Source organism: Hyperolius riggenbachi, chromosome 5 (assembly GCF_040937935.1).
Source record: "Hyperolius riggenbachi isolate aHypRig1 chromosome 5, aHypRig1.pri, whole genome shotgun sequence".
NCBI lineage: Eukaryota > Metazoa > Chordata > Amphibia > Anura > Hyperoliidae > Hyperolius > Hyperolius riggenbachi.
Genome location: NC_090650.1, coordinates 305,584,565 through 305,604,737, shown reverse-complemented (window position 1 = coordinate 305,604,737; position 20,173 = coordinate 305,584,565). Strand labels below are relative to the sequence as shown.

At 43.4% G+C, this 20,173-nt stretch overlaps 1 protein-coding gene across 1 annotated transcript in view; it reads left to right on the top strand.

The window, feature by feature from the left end:
• The window catches only part of IMPA2 (inositol monophosphatase 2), a 43,200-nt gene extending 23,236 nt beyond the window's left edge, over positions 1-19,964 (top strand). Inside the window, exons 4-8 of the mRNA XM_068237144.1 lie at positions 33-78; positions 6,269-6,377; positions 9,213-9,321; positions 14,120-14,271; positions 19,605-19,964. Coding sequence (XP_068093245.1) covers positions 33-78; positions 6,269-6,377; positions 9,213-9,321; positions 14,120-14,271; positions 19,605-19,714 — 526 coding nt within the window. The 3' untranslated portion in view covers positions 19,715-19,964. The remainder of the gene's footprint in view (positions 1-32; positions 79-6,268; positions 6,378-9,212; positions 9,322-14,119; positions 14,272-19,604) is intronic.
• The last annotated feature ends 209 nt before the right edge of the window (positions 19,965-20,173 follow it).

Genomic DNA, 20,173 nt, shown 5'->3' with positions numbered 1-20,173 from the left:
ACTTACAGCTGAGATAATGTCTGTTTTTGTAGGTTTCCACTGGTGGCAGTCAGCATTGGATTTGCTGTCAATCGAGAGGTATAAAACGTGTTCTGTAAGTTGGTAACCTGAGATTCCTAATGGTATCTCATGGGGGAAGGGTAAGAGTATGTTCTCTACTATATAGCTTTAAGGGAACACTATCATTGTCACATACACACACCTACACACACGCGTATAATTATAATAACGTGGAGATAAAATTACTGTATAGGATATCACAGGATTTTCAATGAAAACTTTTCTCTATTTACAAAAGATCAAAGTTTGTGTCCTGAATTCTCCATCGCTGTGATGTGCAGAGATCTCTTTGTAGTATTGTTGCTGCCTGCCAATAACACAGTTGAGAATTTCTCACCTTATGTTAAGTTTTACTTACGACATGCAAGGCAACATGGCCAATGATTAGTGGAGGATGGCAGATGAGGTCGATTGGGTGCCGCGATCAGCAGGCATCCAATAGACTCCTGTGTCTTCTCAGTAATTGGCTATTAGCTGTATAAAATCGCTACAATTATCGATCATTCAGGCACTGGATTCCCAGGCTAGTTGTAGGCACTTAGCTGGATAGGGGGTTAAGGTAAGGCACCTACAGGGGTAAAGCAGCCCATACACTCAGCCGATTTTCTGGCCGACCGATCGATCGCGATCGATCGCAAATCAGTTGGCCAATCGACCGATCGATGGCCGATTTCGATCGATTTCGATGGATTTCCATCGAACTTGCAGGGTGGAAAATTTAGGTCGATCTGATGAGATTGCTTATCAGTTTGCATTGGCCTTAATGGAAATCTGATGGCAAAAAAATGCCATCAGATCGAATTTCAACAGATTTCAAACTGAAATCTATTGGAATTCTATCCTGGTAAAAAATGTTCTAAAAACGCATCAGATAGATCATCAGATGCATTTCTTCTCTATCTTCTGCTAATCTGACGAGTGTATGGGCACCTAGGCATTAGGTTAGAGTGTTCTTTTCAGGCACTTGGGGGTCAGGCAATGGGTTGGGAAATGGGTACCAATGGGGACGGGGTGGGGTAGGCACTTATTGTGAAGGGTTCAAGAGAATAGGTGCCGAGTAGTGCACAGGAAAATATTGGTCATTTTTAAATTACCAATATTTTCCTATTAGCGGCACCACCCAGCACCTGGCGGTGTTGTACTGAAGGATGGGAGGGAAAACTTTATGCCTGGTTATGAGCACAAGCTCTTACTACATCTGCATTGTAACGCCAGATATTTGCAGCAATCCACTGGGAATTGCAGAGTAATTCAGATTCTATTGTAAAGTCAAAAACCTTCACCATCCTAAAATGTACTCCTCTGTGTGCTCTGTGCCTCTGTGTGCTTTTATTACCAGCACCAGAGCAGTATGTGTTGCTTAATAATAATAATTATTTATATAGTGCCAACATCTTCTGCAGCGCTGTACGTACAATATTGTCCTGTCACTTACCTGTCCCTCAGAGGGACTCACAATCTAATCCCTACCATAGTCATGTATGTATCGTGTAGTGTATGTATTGTAGTCTAGGTCCAATTTAGGGGGAAGCTAGTTAACTTATCTGTATGTTGTTGGGCTGTGGGAGGAAACCGGAGTGGCTGTAGGAAACCCACACAGACAATAGAACATACAAACTGATAGTGCTCTGGCTGGGATTTCGAACCGGGGACCCAGCGCGGCAATGCGAGAGTGCTATCCACTACGCCACCGTGCTACATGCTACCACACTACACTTCATGCTTTTCACTTTAAGAGATCGGCCATTGAGTCATTTTTCTATAGTTTCACCACCTTGAGGCTTTGTGTTATAGTTCTGGTATATATATCAGAACTCATGGAGAAGCTAGCAGGTGATAGATTTGTAAGGCTCTCATTAGCTGGTCACAATTTTATACCAAATCAGGAATCTATTACTGCAAATCAAACTGATCACATATTTTTCTATGAGTTGGGATGCACGCAAGCATCACAACTGGCAATCATGTGACTTAGTGCAGGAGGAATATTAGCACTAGTCAAATGGGAAAAGCCTAGATATGTGGCTGACTGGCTGGCACAGGCTTATAGAGTGGGAAGGGGAAGCAGGCGAGCACTGTTAAAACAGAGCAGGAGATTTTGTCATACCTGGCGCCACCATAGGCTGTAATTGGAATTACGGCTATAGCGGCGCTCAGTGAGTAACTTGGGCGCTGTCAAGATGGAGCTCAAATGACTTCTAAAACACACTAACTCTGCCACCAGCAATATCTGGAAGCCAAAGTCCATCTTTCCCCACTATCCACGGCGACCTGGAAGGGGAATAGTAATTAGCGCCACCCGGACTTGTGCAGTAGCAGGGTAAGCCGTATATCGGCTTTACCCTGCGCCCAAATCTCCCAGCGGGGATTTCATAGGCATGTGAAGCAGGAAGCTAGAATTATTGTATAGGATTTTGAATACCTAGAACATTGTTTGTCAACCATGACCTTTTATGACTGCTAAAGGCTATTCCTCTAGACTGAAATCTGAACGGATTTTAAAGATCCCGTTTTACTGTTTGTAGGTCGCAGAGCATGTAGAAAGGGTGCCTGTTTTATACTGTTCATCACTTGTGTGAATTGTCATTTCCACTTTGCAGCTCTAGAGAGTATCCCCATGTTGGTGTATGAGTGCCCTCAGTGCTCCTGCTAGACCCGAATTCCTGCTTGTGCAGGTACTGAGTGAAGGCTCATACACACATCAGACCATGGTCTTTGGAAAATGAAAGATCACAGACCAGTTTTACCCCCTTCCATGTAGTATGAGAGCCATACCTACACAGTCTATTCTATGGAGCTGAACTCCCCATCAGAAAAAAAACTTTGCAAGATGCTGCACACACAGATGCTGTACAGACACAAAAGATCAGTAGCTGCAAAAGATCTGTTCCTGCCAAAAATCCAACCCTGCAAATTGCAATGATAGTCTATGAGATCTGCAGATCATCATACACACATGATTTAACTGACAGATCTGCAGATCTGAAAATCCAACCTGGTGGATCTGATCTGCAGATGAATGTCAGTTAAATCATGTGTGTACAATGATCTGCAGTTCTCATAGACTATCATTGCAATTTGCAGGGTTGGATTTTTGGCAGGAACAGATCTTTTGCAGCTACAGATCTTTTGTGTCTGTACAGCATCTGTGTGTGCAGCATCTTGCAAAGTTTTTTTTCTGATGGGGAGTTCAGCTCCATAGAATAGACTGTGTAGAGTATGGCTCTCATACTACATGGAAGGGGGTAAAACAGATCTGTGATCTTTCATTTTCAAAAGACTATGGTCTGATGTGTGTATGAGCCTTGAGGCACATCAGATTAGTACACTGGTGTACTGTTGTGTACATTTTCCTCTTGTCAAAACAGCCTTTCTGCTCCTAATCGCTTGAGTCTATGTCATCTGAGTTTGTAGTAAAATGACTTGTGAATAGGGTCAAGATTAAAAAGCAAAGCAGTTAATGGGGAAGGTAGGATGGATCCATGAGCTTGGCCTGGAGACTTCCCTGCTTAGCAGTCTTGTGAGCTCAGCTGTGGTTATGTAACCATGATTCTGGGCTATGGGAAAATATATTTAGATCTGTTTTCTTTTCTTTTATCACACATTCTGTTTTCTTTTCTTTTATCACACATTCTCCATTTGCCATATGCAGTGGGGAGGAGAGAATAGACATACAACCTCTGTTAATCTGTCCGTATGATTAAGCGATTGCACTGTGAGAATTGGTAAAATAGTTTTGCCCATTTTGTGTTTGTGGTCTTTGGCTGCTGTACACACTGGGCCATTGTGAAGATAATAGGTTTATGTGGATGAGAATAGTTAATAGATGAGTTCCGGGAACTGACAAACTTGCTTTGTGTTTTGCTAGGACACTTCTATAAACTAAATATTATTTTTAGATAAAACATTACAACTATTGCACAACACCGGGTGAATCCTGGTATGGATTAAGGATTTTTTAACTATTTTTTTTTTTTTTGTCTAAGTTTCTGTGTTTGTTTGTTATTTTATTTTAACTTTGATGTGATGCATCTTTAATAACGACTATAAAAACTTCCAACGAGCAGCTCTCCTCTAACAGTCAGTAATAGCCATTTCTCATTCCTGGGTTTTTACCCCTTAAAGTGAACCAGAGACGAGGCACCCTCATGTATTTTACTATATATATCAGTGGGAACATGAGAGAAAACACCTACCCTGCTCTCTGTTACATTCTTCACTGCTCAGCCTGCTCGTTATCAGCCCTGATAAAAATCCCCAACTGAGCATTCAGTCTGGCTTTGCTCAGGAATTATTATAGCTGAATGACCATTTTGGTGTTTTGGGCTGTTACTACTGATGTAAAATACCTCATAATACATCATTTGACTTGTCACAATTCAAATGATACCATACATGCCATACTTCATCACTAGTTGGGCGTGTAGCGTACCGTTATCATCTGCCTGTGCACCTGTAGTGACTATGGCACATAGTTTGTGGACCCCAATGCTGTACAAACATTGCTAGGCAACAGCATAGTGATGCATCTATACAGTGTTTGGGTCCCAGAACCATCACCCTAGCAATCCCTAGCAATAGCCATTATTTGTGGAATGTGGAACTCTACATATGGGTCCTAAAATAATTTGTATAGATAAGACCAGATGTTCACTGCTCCTAAGGCTGCCACTGGTCTCCGGTTCTCCTCTCTTCCAGGTGGGTGGTGTAGCTTTAAATGACCAGCGTCACAAATGATTTTGTCATGCAGAGATGTTTTCTGCATGACACATATTGTATGCAAATCACCAGGTTTTTATTTTTTTTTTTTAATTTACCCCACAGAAAACAAATTAACTAACTTTTTCAAATGTATCCCGTGCCTGTTCTGGCGACGGGATATACTTCAGCGGTGTGGGGGAGCATAATCAGCTTCTCAGCCAGCTGACTTACTATGCTCCCCCAGCCTTCTTTGACCACCCCTAACGGGGGCTTTCTGGCTGCCTACAGAAATCAATAGGCTGCATCCAAATTCACGTGCACGAAAAAAAATTGGACAACGCGTCGGAATCGGCATGCCAATGCGTAACCACAGTGCACAAATACCGGCCTCTGTCTCTGGGATGGACAGCCGGCGCTAGTGGAAAGGGGCCAATTGTTTTCCTTTTCCTCAGTTAAGCAAATGGAAGACTTACTAGTTTGGTTTACATTCAGGTAAACAAACAAGTTACCTTTTATGCTAGGTACACACCATACAATTTTGTGTTAGTTAGATAGATGGTTCGATCGATAATTTCCGTCATGTCCGATATTATTTTAGATAATTTTTCTGATCGATTTCTTATAGAAGTGAATGGAGATAGATAAGGGAATCGAACAGAAAAACTAATCGAAGATTGATTTGAAAATCGACCGAAAAAACTCATCCTGTGCACCTAGCATTAGTGAAGTTATCTGAAAATGAACAATGTACATTTCTGCAGTTTTTTTATTAGGTGATAACATTGACAGCTGGGAACACCGCAGTGTAAAGTTACTACTTATGGAAATCACTAGCAGAATCCCAGCAGTGAAAGCTGTGGTTATACTGTGAATGTTACCTTTATATTTTCTATACCATCCAGCTATTTAGTGCACCACTGAATTCTTAATGAATTTTCTGTTATTTGGCCGGCATTCAGATGCTTGCAATTCGAAGGTACAAAGGTGTCTTTTCTGTTTACTAGTAGAGATTATTTTTTTATTACTTTGATCCAAAGTTTGTTGCAGTTTGAATCTGGCTTGGAATTTGGTACATCAGAGGTTGCTGCTGCTGGTTTGGATAGGCAGAGTTGCCTGCAAATTTGAAACAAAATTTGCATGAAGTCGGGAACATGTCAAATGAATTGCTTGTCTCTGTTTAGCGATTCTCTTCTCTTATATAAAACTGCATATAAAAAGGCACCACTAGCATACAGATGACAAGCTCTATTCTATAAAGCTAGAAAATCCTTAGAACTGGAAGGTTGTGATTGTCTTTTTTTTTCTAAATAAAGCACTTGGGAATCCACATGGAGTTCAGATCAGGATGTGAGGACCTCCTGGTGTCCACATAGCCTTCATAGTTTTCAGTATCTGGATTGTAGCAGCATCTGTATTATACAGTTCAGGTGTCATTGTTTATTTTCACTACCTCATGTAACAGAGTTACTGTACTGCTGGCAAGAACAATGCTGTGTCTGTCTTGCAGCTGGAGTTCGGAGTCATATACCATTGCACAGAGGGAAAATTGTACACTGGAAGAAAAGGACAAGGGGCATTTTGCAATCAACAAAGACTTCATGTAACAAAAGGAACAGGTCAGTGTTTATTTCTAGACCATCCATTGTTTAATATAGATTTTTCTTTTAGTTTTACAGCCTTGAGTTAGAGATTAAACTGGGTTGTGTTTGGGCTATGAGACGACGTTGTTGTTGCTGCTTCCTCCAGCCCCCTCTTGGTTGATCACTCCTGCACAGTCTGGATCCTCCGCAATTCGCCCTGGAAAGTTTTCCGGTCTGGGGCGAACTGCATATGTGTGGCCCGGCCGCGCACACACCCGTTACTGGGAGAATTCTACGCCCACGCAAGAGTGCTCCCGACCATGGGAGCGCAACAGGTGCGGACACACGGCGGACTGTCCCTGAGCCAACTGGCCCCAACTGGAGACCTTTCCAGGGCAAAATGCGGAGGATCTAGATGCCGCAGGAGGATGGCGAGGGAGCAATCAGCCTGGAAGGGAGCTGGAGGAAGCCCCAGGTATGTATATTTTTTTTTCTCTCTCTACAGCCAATCTCGGGTACACTTTAAAGATTATTCATCATTTACCACCTTGCAGTGTTAGATGATATTTAAGATTTCTGCAGTAAAAAAGCCATGAGAACATTGCTCATGTATAGTGATGGTCATGACTACGAGGACTCATGGAGAAGCATGTTATCAGTTTGGTCAGGTGATGGATATGTACTGTAAGTCTCTGATTTGCTAGTCTTGATCATGTGCTAAAGCAGGATTTTATCACAGCATATCAGAGCTATGCAAATCTAACAGCTGATCAAACAAATAACATGCTTGTCTATGAGTTCTCCTGGACATGGCCATCACTGCTACCATTTCAGCCTTGCTGTGCCCTGCTCACTGGCTGGTATCACATAAAATAACTGGCATTTCTTATCAATACCCAAAGATTTATCCATTTCATATGGGGTCACCTCGAGCTGTTTGGGTACTCTGTTGTACTGGTCCAAGCCCTATCTCATAGAGCCATATCAATCCTTGCCATGGACTCATGAAGACTAAAAGTCTGAAACCGGCTGTCTGCATGTTGGGCTGATGTGGGTTTGTAACATTAAAACCTAGAGGCTTGTTATACACCAGCAGTTTTGGATGGAAGGCTGGCTTCAGGGGCATAAAGAGATGATGATGATAATAATAATCAGTAGCAGTGCATTGTGGGTAACCAGTTGCTCACTTAAAGCTACATTATCGCAAATACCTGCTGTGTTAAAAAGCCAAATCACACTTCACATGGGGATGACCTAGTTTTTCACAGATTATTTTTATTCTGTATGTACAGTAGATCTAGTGTCTAATTTTGTTAAAAACATAATAAAGTGTATGACTGACTTTACATCTACTGCTAGATGTGTCACTTAAAGGAGTTCTGTGGCTATTTATAAAAGCAAAAACAGACACTTACCTGGGGCTTTCACCGGTCACAGTGCAATTATTCCTCTAACTAGTTGAATGCGCCTGCACGGCCGCGTGTGTCCAGCTGCCACTCGCGTCTCTGGGAGCTTACTGTGCAGGCGCAGTACGAGAAAACTTCATACAGCTGCTTTTGTTTAGTTAGACGAATAATTGCACCGTGAGCGGCGTGGGGAACGGAAGATCGTAGAGAACGGCGCGGGCGCATGACAGCTACAGGGGGCGGTAGAAGCCCCAGGTAAGTGTCAGTTTTTTGTTTTTTATAAATAGCCACAGAACCCATTTAAAATAGTGCTTGAAAAGTATTAATTAATTAGCATGCATTACCATAGATCATCAACTGGGGCTGACATACACTGATCCGCCACAACATTGCAACCACTGACAGATGAAATGGTTAACCTTGATTATGTCATTATGATAGGCACCAGTCAGGGCTTGGGATATATTGGGCAGCAAATGCCCTGGTTAAGTCATCAAGTTCATCACCGCATGATGTGCAGCTGCACACCTGTCACAGTGCCCATGCTGACCTTTGTTCATGGCCGACATCACTTATGGGCATGTGAGCATCAAAGTAGGACCCTGGAACAAAGGAAAAAGTTGGCCTAGTCTAATGAATTGCTTCTTCTGTTAGATCATGTAGGTTTTATTTTGACACATACCACCTACCTAAACATTATTGTAGAATGCAGACCACATCAACCACTTCATGACAAATGGTATCAACGAATGCCAGAGGGAGTTAGGAATCTGATGGATAGACAGCGATGTTTGGTGTCCCCATTTAATGTGCTGCATGGTTTTAGCTCCTAGCATTGTCCCATTCAAGAGGACCCAAGAGTGAAACCATATGCTTGTAATGTAAGGCTCTGTGTTAATGCTGCCAGGATTAAGGTGTGAGTCAACAACTCACCAGCTCGCCTGTAAATATCAGAAACTCCACACCTCCACCTGGGATGGCCAACGTATCTTGGAAGCCCTGTGGCCACCTTCACCTGCATTGCCACCACCTGCCCAAGTTCGGCAGACACCATTAACTTGGAACAACGCAGGATGAAGTGCCCATAGAGCTTCAAAACACTTCAGAGAAAAAAAGCCATTTTGCCAAGGAGAGCAGAGCTTCACAAATCTAATGATTTGCAGGCGAGTTATTAACCTTCCCACCAACCCACCAATCCTGGCAGCATTGACAATGAGCCTTCCATTACAGGTTGTAAACTTTTTCACTATTGGCACTCTGTGTCTTCAAATGTGGTCAGTGCTGTAGCTGACTTTGTTGCTGCATAAAACCAGCCAAGTGAATTTACTGTATATTATTTTAGGTACTTTACTGAAACATTTACCGTAATTCTTTAATTTGCTTTCTTTTAGTTTAAGTGCTTATACTGATTTTTATGAACTGCTACATGAGGAGGCTCTGTAAAGTATATGTCTTGCTATTACAGGTATCAGGAATGCCTTGATTTTAACTGAAATTGGCCCTAAGCGAGATCCAGCTACGTTAAAGATCTTCCTCGGCAACATGGAGAAATTTCTGGCGTTCCAAGCTCATGGGTATGAACCTAATCGAATATATATTTTACAGACATATTATTTGTTCCGCATAAAGTGATGATGTCTTGATGTGGGTCAAGGTAATTTCTTTGGATCATACCACAAAGACACACTGGTTGCAAAGACCTAGGCACATGTTAAAACATGTTATTGATCTGGAGTTGTTGTTCTTCACCTTTCTAAGATCAGCTCATATGCTCAGTTCAGCCGGTCACCAAGTAGAACCTGTTTGAAAGCCAACACGGAAAACAACATTATAGGAGAATTAAGGTGCCCATATACTGATCAATTTCCCTGTTAAATTCTCAACAGATTTGATCAGTCACTCTGAATCTGTTGAGAACCAATTCCTCCATAGTGTCAGATCAATCGACTTTTGATAAGTTTTGACCAAAAATCAATTTAAAAGTATTGATCGACATGACAGAAAATCTAGTTCAATTGGGGTGAGGCAGGAGCAGCAGCAGAACTATGGCCCATAGCATTGCACTGCATTGAACAATGCAACGCTATGGTTCAAATTACTTGCAATAGATTCCCTGCTGTAATCTGTTGAAAATCGATACAATGGGTGTGGCTTGGAATTGATTCCCCTTTTTGAATTGATTCTGATCAGTGGCGATCTGTAAGTGCATGGCCAGCTTTAGAGAATGCAAGTGGCTCTGGGTGACTGTGCCCGGAATAGCTGCAAATGACACATAAAACACTCTTGACGGGAGATAAAGCTACCTAAATGTGACTGATTGCTAAAGTCAAATTTTCAGACAGGAAGAGGCAGGCTTGTGCGATATTCCTTCCTATCCCTCCTTTTCCCCACCTCAGTCACTCCCCTTAAAGGAAACCTGAAGTGATAAACAAGTACTCACCTAATTGGGTCAGACTTGGGTAAGGAGCACCTGATATGCATGCTTGTTCAGTCTGTGGCTTAAAGTATTACAAGCAGAAGATCAGCAGGACAGCCAGGCAATTTGCATAGTTTAAAAGGAAATAAATAATAAGCCTCCATTATTTCTCTCATTTTTTAGGTGTTCTTTAAAGTAAACCTGAGATGGGAGGATAAGCAGATTTATACTTGGCTGGGGCTTCTTCGAGCCCCCCGTAGTCTATCAGCTCCCTCTGTGTTTGGTACAGATAATTGTGGGAGAGCTGGCAGGCACACGGGTAAACGCTGCAGGTGGCAGGCAAAAACAACACCCAATAAACTATGTGCTCACGACATTGAGATACTAGGGCATTTGCAAAAGACAGGAGAGCAGGAAAGTCTGGCACTATAATTTAATGATTGGCATGTTATATCAAGAGGATTTGTTTGTGTCACTTTGCCAATCATTAAACTATAGTGCCAGACTTTCCTGCTCTCCTGTCTTTCCCTCTGTGTTTGGCCGGTCCCCTCCGTTCTGCCGCTGTCAGCAACAGTAAAGTCTGTGACTCTGCCCTGTCATGAATTCAGTCCCCCGCATTGCAACAGATCACATCATTGGCCTGCAGACCACCTACGGGTCTGTAAAGTCTCACCCCAGCAATGTTGCCCGAGGGATCATGTCCCCATCCCTGTCCGGTGATATCCATATACTGCGTACATGGGCCTTAAGTCCTGTTCCGTAAACTTTAAATGTCCCTTTTCACACATAGCTTATTGAATGAGGGGAAGATTTTGCTTCATTCCGCTGAAATCCTCATCTCAAAGTAATGAGTTATTCTTTACGCTCTTATTCGGTTTACTCAGATGTGATATAAGGCACCGAAACACATTCTTGTTAAGATATGCAATGGGGAGAAAATGAAATGGTCGCGCATCTAACCAAGATGCACCTGATAGGTACTCACTGCATAGGACTAAAAAGCCTCTCAAAGGCACAAGTGTGCTCATTGCAGTGGAACAGGTGCATTAAGAACTAATGCATCTCACAATACAAACAATGGAAGCAAATCCATGCGTTACACATTATCCGGGGACCTTACCCTTCTCTTATTGAGAGAGAAATCTGTTCCACGCTGCAGAGCATGTTAGCAGGGACGGCTCGTGCAGCCTTCTCTCGGGGTCCCCACCCTATCTAAGTTTAAAATCACCCAACATTATGGGAACATGCTAGCAACGTTGACTTGGGAGTAGCAGGCCATTCTTGTTAAGATATGGTTTCTGCACAGTAGTGGTACTGCTTACCTTTAGAGCCCTGTATCTGGGAAAGGACATAGTGATTTGACATGAAGAGTGCAGACAAACTTTGTATGGCATGTTACCTATAACTGACTTCAACTGATGCGGTCTCCCCGACACCCTCCAGTATGCACTCTCTGTAATACAAACAGCAGTAGTGACAGAGTTTCTCCCCTAGATCTACTATTCTGCCCTCCACCAATACATTAACAGCAGCTCTCGCCGCTACTATACACCAAAAAAAAGTGTTCTTATCCCATCACTAACAATACTGTATATATCTCTTTATGGAAAGGTAATTATTTGCCAGGGGCGTTGCTAGCACCAAAGATCAGTGGCACATGCACTGGATCTATTCTGGGGTGCCCCAGATGTCCCCCAGACAGTCAGGCAGTGGGTGGCAGTACTCCCCTCCGGCTGCTTGGTCTCCAGAGTCTGCAGACATCTTCTCTACTGGGCTTCTCACTCTAGAGATGAGAATGAATCAGACACTATCATCTGATTCTCAGATGCTAGGGGGAGAATGGCCAGCTACAGAAGATGTCTCCAGACTTGGTGAGCGAATGGAGATGAGTAGTTCCTCCCACTGTTTTACTCTGCTGGGGGGCAGGAGCAGTGAGGACACACACAACTAGGCATTGCTCCCTAAGGACGCTCCTAACACAACAGCATCCAGCATGTCACCAGCTGCCTCAATGGTGGCATGCTGGGAGCTGTGGTGCATAAATGGAGGTGTGCTGTGGTGCCTCTATGTGGGCATGCTGTGGTGCAATGCTAGGTGCTGTGATGCCTTTATGGGGGCATGCAGGGAGCTGTAGTTGTTCTATGGAGGCATGCTGGGAGTTTTGGTGCCTTAAAGGGGAACTTCAGCCTAAACAAACATATTGTCATCAAGTTACATTAGTTATGTTAATTAGAATAGATAGGTAATATCATCTCTTACCCACCCTGTTTTAAAAGAACAGGCAAATGTTTGTGATTCATGGGAGCTGCCATCTTTGTCATGGGGACAGCCATCTTTTTGGTTGAAAGGAGGTGACAAGGAGCAGGAGACACAGTTCCAACTATCCTGTGTCCTGATTACCTCTCCCAGCTGCACACGCTGGGCTTAAAATGTCAAGTTCAAAATGTAAAAAAAAAAATTGCACCAAAACAGCAGAACGAGAACAACAAAATCAGAAATCCCATCATGCTTTGCACAACATCAGGGGAAAAAAGCCCGGGCAGTTTTTTTCTGTGCAGCTAAAAATGAGGCTTGTATAAGAGAAACAAAGTTCTGATGCTGTGAAACTGTTAAAGAAACACAAAGCCTTTTCAGTGCTGCTGAGTCGATTTTTAGTCCGGAGGTTCACTTTAATGGAAGGCCTGTGGGAGCATGGGAGGAGGTCTACCAGAAGGTCAGGGAATGCTATGGGGGTACTGCCAGGCAACCTGGCAGCAGGTCAGACCAATCAGCAGAAAGCCAGACCTGCCAGCACAGGAGCCAGGTGTGCCTAGTAATGTTCAAGTGACACTGTGTGTGTATATGTATGTGTATATATACATATACATATACATACTCTTATCTCTATCTCTTTTGTATGAATAGAGAGGGGAGCTTTATCCAACATTTTGCTGGGTGGGCCTACTTGGACCGCGGTTAAGTTCATGTAAATTTTGCTCCACCCATGACCACACCCACATTTTGATGCATGGCCACACCCAATTTACGGCTAGAGTGCCCAAAAGTGCCCCTGATCTTTTAGGATCATAGCAACACCCCTGCTATTTGCTATGGTGGTAAGAAGGAAAACTTAAAGGGAACCTAAACTGAGAGGGTTATGGATGTTTCCTTTTTAAACAATACCAGTTGCCTGGAAGTCCTGCTGATCTGTTTGCTGCAACAGTGGCTGAATCACACACCTGAAACAAGCATGCAGCTAATCCTAGGCGACAGCTGGGAATATATGGGGCATGCCAATGCCTGCAGCATCATCTGACGAAGGCGCAGAGCGCTGAAACACGTTATGACGCTGGATGCACGCCAGGACTGCACCCCGCCCACCCCCTAGCGAGACGAGCATCAGTCCGATAGAGTACTCACTGCTGGCCACAGAAGCGGAAGGACAAACCGCCAAGGGGAGTCAGAGCGGAGGTTGCCCGCTGTAAAGCGCTTTTATTTCTGTCATCTTGTGAGTATAAATTTTACTTTGCAAATAAAAACCTTTTTAACAGTAATGCACTATGGAGCGCTCCTTTTCCACTTAATCATTGCATACCCCCCAAAAAACCAGGAGCAGAACCGCGCATTTACTGTCAGCATTGTACAAGCTGTGGGAAGCTGTTCCATGCAGCGTGCTAGCGCGAAGAATTGTGTTGTGATTGATGCAGCTAATCCAGTCTGACTTCAGTCAGAGCACCTGATCTGCATGCTTGTTCAGGGGCTGTGGCTAAAATTATTTGAGATACAGGATCAGCAGGAGAGTCAGGCAATTGGTATTATCTTAACAGGAAAAATCCATATCCTTCTCAGTTTAAGGTCACTTTGAGTTCCATATTAGCATAGTTGCAGAATACTACTTTGCTGTTGAAAATGTGCATGCAGTAGCTGAAGATCCTTTCCATACCTTCACATTCTGATTCATTCTCTGTTTTCCCCAGCGTACGAGTTATTGGTAGTGCCACACTGGCTCTATGCCATGTCGCATCAGGGTCTGCTGATGGTTACTACCAGTTTGGACTGCACTGCTGGGACCTGGCAGCAGCAACTGTAATCATAAGGGAAGCTGGAGGAGTTGTAATAGATACAACTGGTAAGTGCTCACCAGTCAGCAACATCACGATACCTCATGTCGCTTGAAAGCAAAGACCAGAGAATGATTAATCCTAAGAATGTTTCACCATTCGTGCAAATGGCTTGTTAAGTTCAATTGATCAAACACGCTCCATGTCTAAACTCTTGCTGTTGATCCAATTGTACCCCCTATTCTTCCTACTGAAGTAGACTTCTGGCGATGGGGAAGATGCCTAACACAGGGGGCACATCTAAATATATAATATATATATATATATATATATATATATATATATATATATATATATATATATATATATATATATATATATATACATACACATACACATACACATACACATACACATACACATACACATACACATACACATACACATACACATACACATACACATACACATACACATACACATACACATACACATACACATACACATACACATACACATACACATACACATACACATACACATACACATACACATACACATACACATACACATACACATACACATACACATACACATACACATATACATATACATATACATATACATATACTGAGTAGTGGGGATTTTTTTTCATATTAAAGGCACACCTGGCTGTTAATACTATGGAGGGAGTTATAGTGGGGAGGTGGCTTATATGCGAGTCAATCCTTTTTTTCCTAATTTCTAGAGGAAAAGTGGGTACCTCGGCTTATATGCGAGTATATAGGGTGAGTATTGTACCTGCTTACTGAGATGTATTTAACCGCGTAATGAAAAATACAGAGTCTGTGTGTGTGTGTGTGTGTGTGTGTGTGTGTGTGTGTGTGTGTGTATGTTATGGCCAAAACCAGAAATCGGCCAATTCTAGAATTGGCCGGCCGTTTCTAGAACTGGCCGATTTGACGTCGGCCAAAGTCCAAAATGCCGGGAATTTCTGAGATTGGCCGGCCAGTTCTAGAAACGGCCAAAGGCAGTCGGCCAAAGTCCAAAACGCACAAATCCCAGAACATCCTGGGTCGAGTCCAGCACCATGAATGGCACTCGGAACTTCCTCTCTGCTCTGAAAGATACAGCATAATAATCTTTTTTTAAAAAAAAGCATTTCTTAGTTACAGATACAGCATAATAATCCTTTTTTTAAAGAAAAGCATTTCTTAGTTACAGCTGATACAAATCCTGCAATAAATTTGCAGTGCGTCTACATCCTGCTTTCTTTGGAGCAGACATATTGTTAACATACTGTGCTTTTAAATTAGCTGCTCTGCTGTGGCAGTCAGGTGACACGGGACAAATCAAATTACAGTGGTGATTAGTCATAGATGAGGGGGGATGCATAGCTGGGGGGTGCTTTGCATGGCTGGGGGGCTTTTCTGGGTGCTTTGCTTTGCTGGGCACTTTGCATGGCTGTGGGTGCTTTGCTGGGGGGCTGTGCATGGCTGTGGGTGCTTTGCTGGGGGGCTGTGCATGGCTGCGGGTGCTTTGCTGGGGGGCTGTGCATGGCTGCGGGTGCTTTGCTGGGGGGCTGTGCATGGCTGTGGGTGCTTTGCTGTGCACTTTGCATGGCTGTGGGTGCTTTGCTGGGGGGCTGTGCATGGCTGGGGGTGCTTTGCTGGGGGGCTGTGCATGGCTGCGGGTGCTTTGCTGGGGGGCTGTGCATGGCTGCGGGTGCTTTGCTGGGGGGCTGTGCATGGCTGCGGGTGCTTTGCTGGGGGGCTGTGCATGGCTGCGGGTGCTTTGCTGGGGGGGCTGTGCATGGTTGCGGGTGCTTTGTTTGGGGGCTTATGATTAGTGACAGAGGAGGGAAAATCAGACAGGCTAAATACATACAAGGTGCTTTTCTCTGTTTTCCTTTTACCCTGTGCAAGAGTTCAGCGTGGAGAGCTGAGGGCAGAGGTGGTATCAGCTGCAGCCGGCAGCATACAGGCCAGCCCCGGGTCCCTGCAGGAGAGGAGAGGTGTGAGGACTACGCCAAGGCAGCAGCAGGGACAACGTGGGGAGAAGTTGGAGAAGGAAGGCGGCGGTGAAATGAGCTGCAGCCGGTATCACGTCGGTACACCGGCAGCATATAGGCAGCCCTGGGTCCTCACAGAAGGTCCTCGAACAGGGGCCAGCGGGACATGGAGCGGGGGACAGTGGGACATGGAGCGGCGGACAGCGGGACTGAACTCAGAGCGGGGGACAGCGGCACAGCAGTACTTAGGTGAGCTTCGGGACTTGGCCGGCCACATGTAGTTAGAACGCGTTCTGGCCGGCCAAAGTCCGACATGGAGGAGCATTTTGTACATTGGCCGCAGCAGCCGGCCACTTCGCGTTTTGACCGGCCAGAACCCGAAGTGGCCAGACTTCGGGTTCTGACCGTAACATATATATATGTATATGTATATGTGTATATGTATATGTATGTATGTATATTATAAAATATAATACCCCTGGAGGCTTCATCTTAGCTCCAGGGGCGTAGATATACGTATCTCACTGCTACGCTTGCTCCTGCACGCATTCACATCGCTGCCTGTTAGTACACAGATCAGTGAATGGACGCACAGTTCCCATTCACTGATCTAAGTGCCTGTGATCAATGACCACCGGAATCCATGAGATGCCGTGGTCATTGACAAACAGAAAGTGAAAACATACACACATTACTTCCTGTTAGCATACTAATGCTGGGAATACACCATACAATTTGCTGTTAGATTCTTCTGTTAGATTTTCTGTTAGAATGCATAATTAGATTATTTTCTGTAGAGAATGGTCATTATCTCTGGTGCATTGTCTTCTGTTTATCTCCTGCTGAGTATAACAATGTCTAATTGCTCGGCAGATAGATGGTAAGATAGATACATTTTTTTTTTTAATCTATCTGGCAGGTAAATCTAAAGGCCCATACACACGTCGGATTTTTGCGAACGACCCGTCGTTTGAACGTTCTGTCGTTCGCACGTCAAATCCGGCGTGTGTACAGAGTATCGTTCGGGTGATAAGACTGGTTTTCAGGGATCTAGTGGAGTGGAGGGACATCTAGTGGCCTAATAGTAAAAATACGCCCTGAACACATTAAATTACACACTTATGCAAAAATACCTATTAAAATTAACCCCCTACCTCTCCCACTCTCCTATAGTAAGGACTTGTAATTAGTGATGACTGCAAAATTAAAAAAAACACACACCTCTATATCTATATATCTATCAGGGAAAATAGTATTGAACACATCGTTTTTCTCAGTAAATAGACTTCTAAATGCGCTATCGACATGGATATTTACACCAGACGTCGGTAACAGCCCAATTAATCCACACCTATAAAGAAATGAAAAAAAAAAAAAATACAAGCAATAACCTACTTTCTAGAACAAGATATAAGAACAGAGGATACTGTAGCAGGGTGATAAGTAGGTCATTGGCAAAGCCATCATCGGGCCTCTGTCTCTCCAACCTCTATTGCAAAGGCATTCCTTTTAGTGAGACCTTTGCCATCCTAAACCACTGACAAATACAGCATACCACACTGATAGCTCTTACTGTGATTTCACTGGAGTTCTCCGGCTACATATATAGTGCTAAGTATAGGAAAGGAATAGAAATGACCTTGGGACTTTAAATAGGAACAGAAAACATTGTAATGAACAAGCTCTATATAGGTCATCATAAGAAAATGTAATAATTCTAAACCATTTAAAGAGACACTGAAGCGAAAAAAAAATTATGATATTATGATTTGTTGGTGTAGTATAGCTAAGAAATAAAACATTAAGATCAGATACATCAGTCTAAAGGCCCATACACACGTCGGATTTCCGCGAACGACGGGTCGTTTGAACGTCCCGTCGTTCGCCCGCTAAATCGGGCGTGTGTACAGACTGTCGTTCGCTTGATAAGGGTGAGTTTGAGCGATCCGCCGGGCGGACTCGTCCGCGGAAATCCGACGTGTATGGGCCTTAATTGTTTCCAGTACAGGAAGAGTTAAGAAACTCCAGTTGTTATCTCTATGCAAAAAAGCTATAAGGGCCCTTTTCCACCAGCGCAATCGCAAAAACGCAAGCCGCTAGCGATTTTACAATCGCTACGGTTTGCTTTTTAACATAGGAATCGCGGTAGGTCATTTCCACTACCGCGATTCGTTTTTGCCGGGAACGCGAACGCGCGGCGGAGCGATATTTGCCGCGATTTTGCTATGCAGTGCATAGCATAGCAAAATCGCGGCCGCGAACGTCGGGGAATCGCCGGTAATTGTGATTCAGCAATCGCTAGCGTTCAGCGTGAACGCTAGCGATTGCTAGTGGAAAAGGGCCCTCAAGCTCTACGACTTTCAAAAGTCGTGGAGAGGGCTGTTATCTGACTTTTATTATCTCAACTGTAAGTAAACAAATGTCTTTTTCTCTGCCAGAGGAGAGGTCATTAGTTTACAGACTGCTCTGAAAGAATCATTTTGAATGCTTAGTGTTGTGTAATCTGCACATATTAGAGAATGATGCAATGTTAGAAAAACACTATATACCTGAAAATAAAAATATGAGAATATTTTCTTTGCAGCTAATCTTCTAGTAATTATTCATAGTACACAACCAATTATATCCTTTTTTTTTTTTTTTTTCGCTTCAGTGTCTCTTTAAAAACAGGGTGGTATGGTAGAGACAGATATACCAATCCATTTATTATACACATATAAACAGATATATTCATCTGTTATTTTACATAACATGGATCACTATTACAACACTATATGGATAACTATTATAATAGCAACCTTAAAACCATTAGAAAAGTATTTCTCTATAGATTAGCAACTAATCCAGTTTGGGCAGCTCACTGTTTTAATAACCTCTCCCAAAGAAAATATACACTCATTGGTCACTTTATTAGGTACATTTGTTCAACCTGTTCAATTGACCACTTGTTACAACCAAGGTATGCAGAAGTACTGCGCAGGTGTAGATTGCTCCCAGGGACGGGAGTGTGGCGGGGGAGCGTGCCTGGCAGGGCTGCGCATGCACGGCAGAGCGAGACTCGGCCAGGCTTTCTGGAACAATTGCTAGTGACGGGAGACGGCAAGGGATGAGCAGTCTTAGCTTAAGGAAGCCCCAGGAAAGTATGGAACCTGGGACGCTTCTTGTCTCCGGTTCACTTTAAGCTACATGGTTATGTTCTATGAAAGAGATTTAATATCCCCCAGTGTTTCATGGCTTTGTAGGCTTTCAGGTTACTGAGACTGCTCTACATGCCTCTTGATTTGTCTCTGAAATTTAGATGGGAATGAATTGCCTCAGCACCACTGTTCTCTAATCAAATGCTTACTTTCTGTACCGCAGCAGATCTGACCTGGCCTTTGTTTTCTTTAGGTGGACCTTTGGATCTCATGTCATGCCGTGTAGTAGCAGCTGGAACTATGGAACTGGCACAAAGCATAGCTCAGGAGTTAAAGACTATTGATTACGGGAGAGATGACTGAATATGTCCTTTTGTGTTGAACTAGCCAAGATCGTTCCTGCAGAATCCTACACCCAAGTGTTATTGTGGGCTTTAAAGTAACAGCTTGTGTTATCTAATGCTGGGTACACACTATGAGATTTTCTGGTCGATTTACTGTCAGATCGATTATTTCCAACATGTTCGATTTGCTTTCCTATCGTTTTCCGAGCATTTTCCAATCGATTTCCTATTAAAGTGCACGGAAATCGATCGGTAAATTCTCGGAAATCGGTCGAAAAGCAAATCGGACATGTTGGAAATAATCGATCTGACAGTAAATCGACCAGAAAATCTCAGTGTGTACCCAGCATAAGAGTACAGACTGGCAGCTACCACTGTCTGAATAAAATGTGTCCTTTTATTTTTAATTTTTATAGAGGTTGTTTTTTTAATGACATTGGTAGTCCTGCTATCCCCGTTAAATAATATCTCCACCATG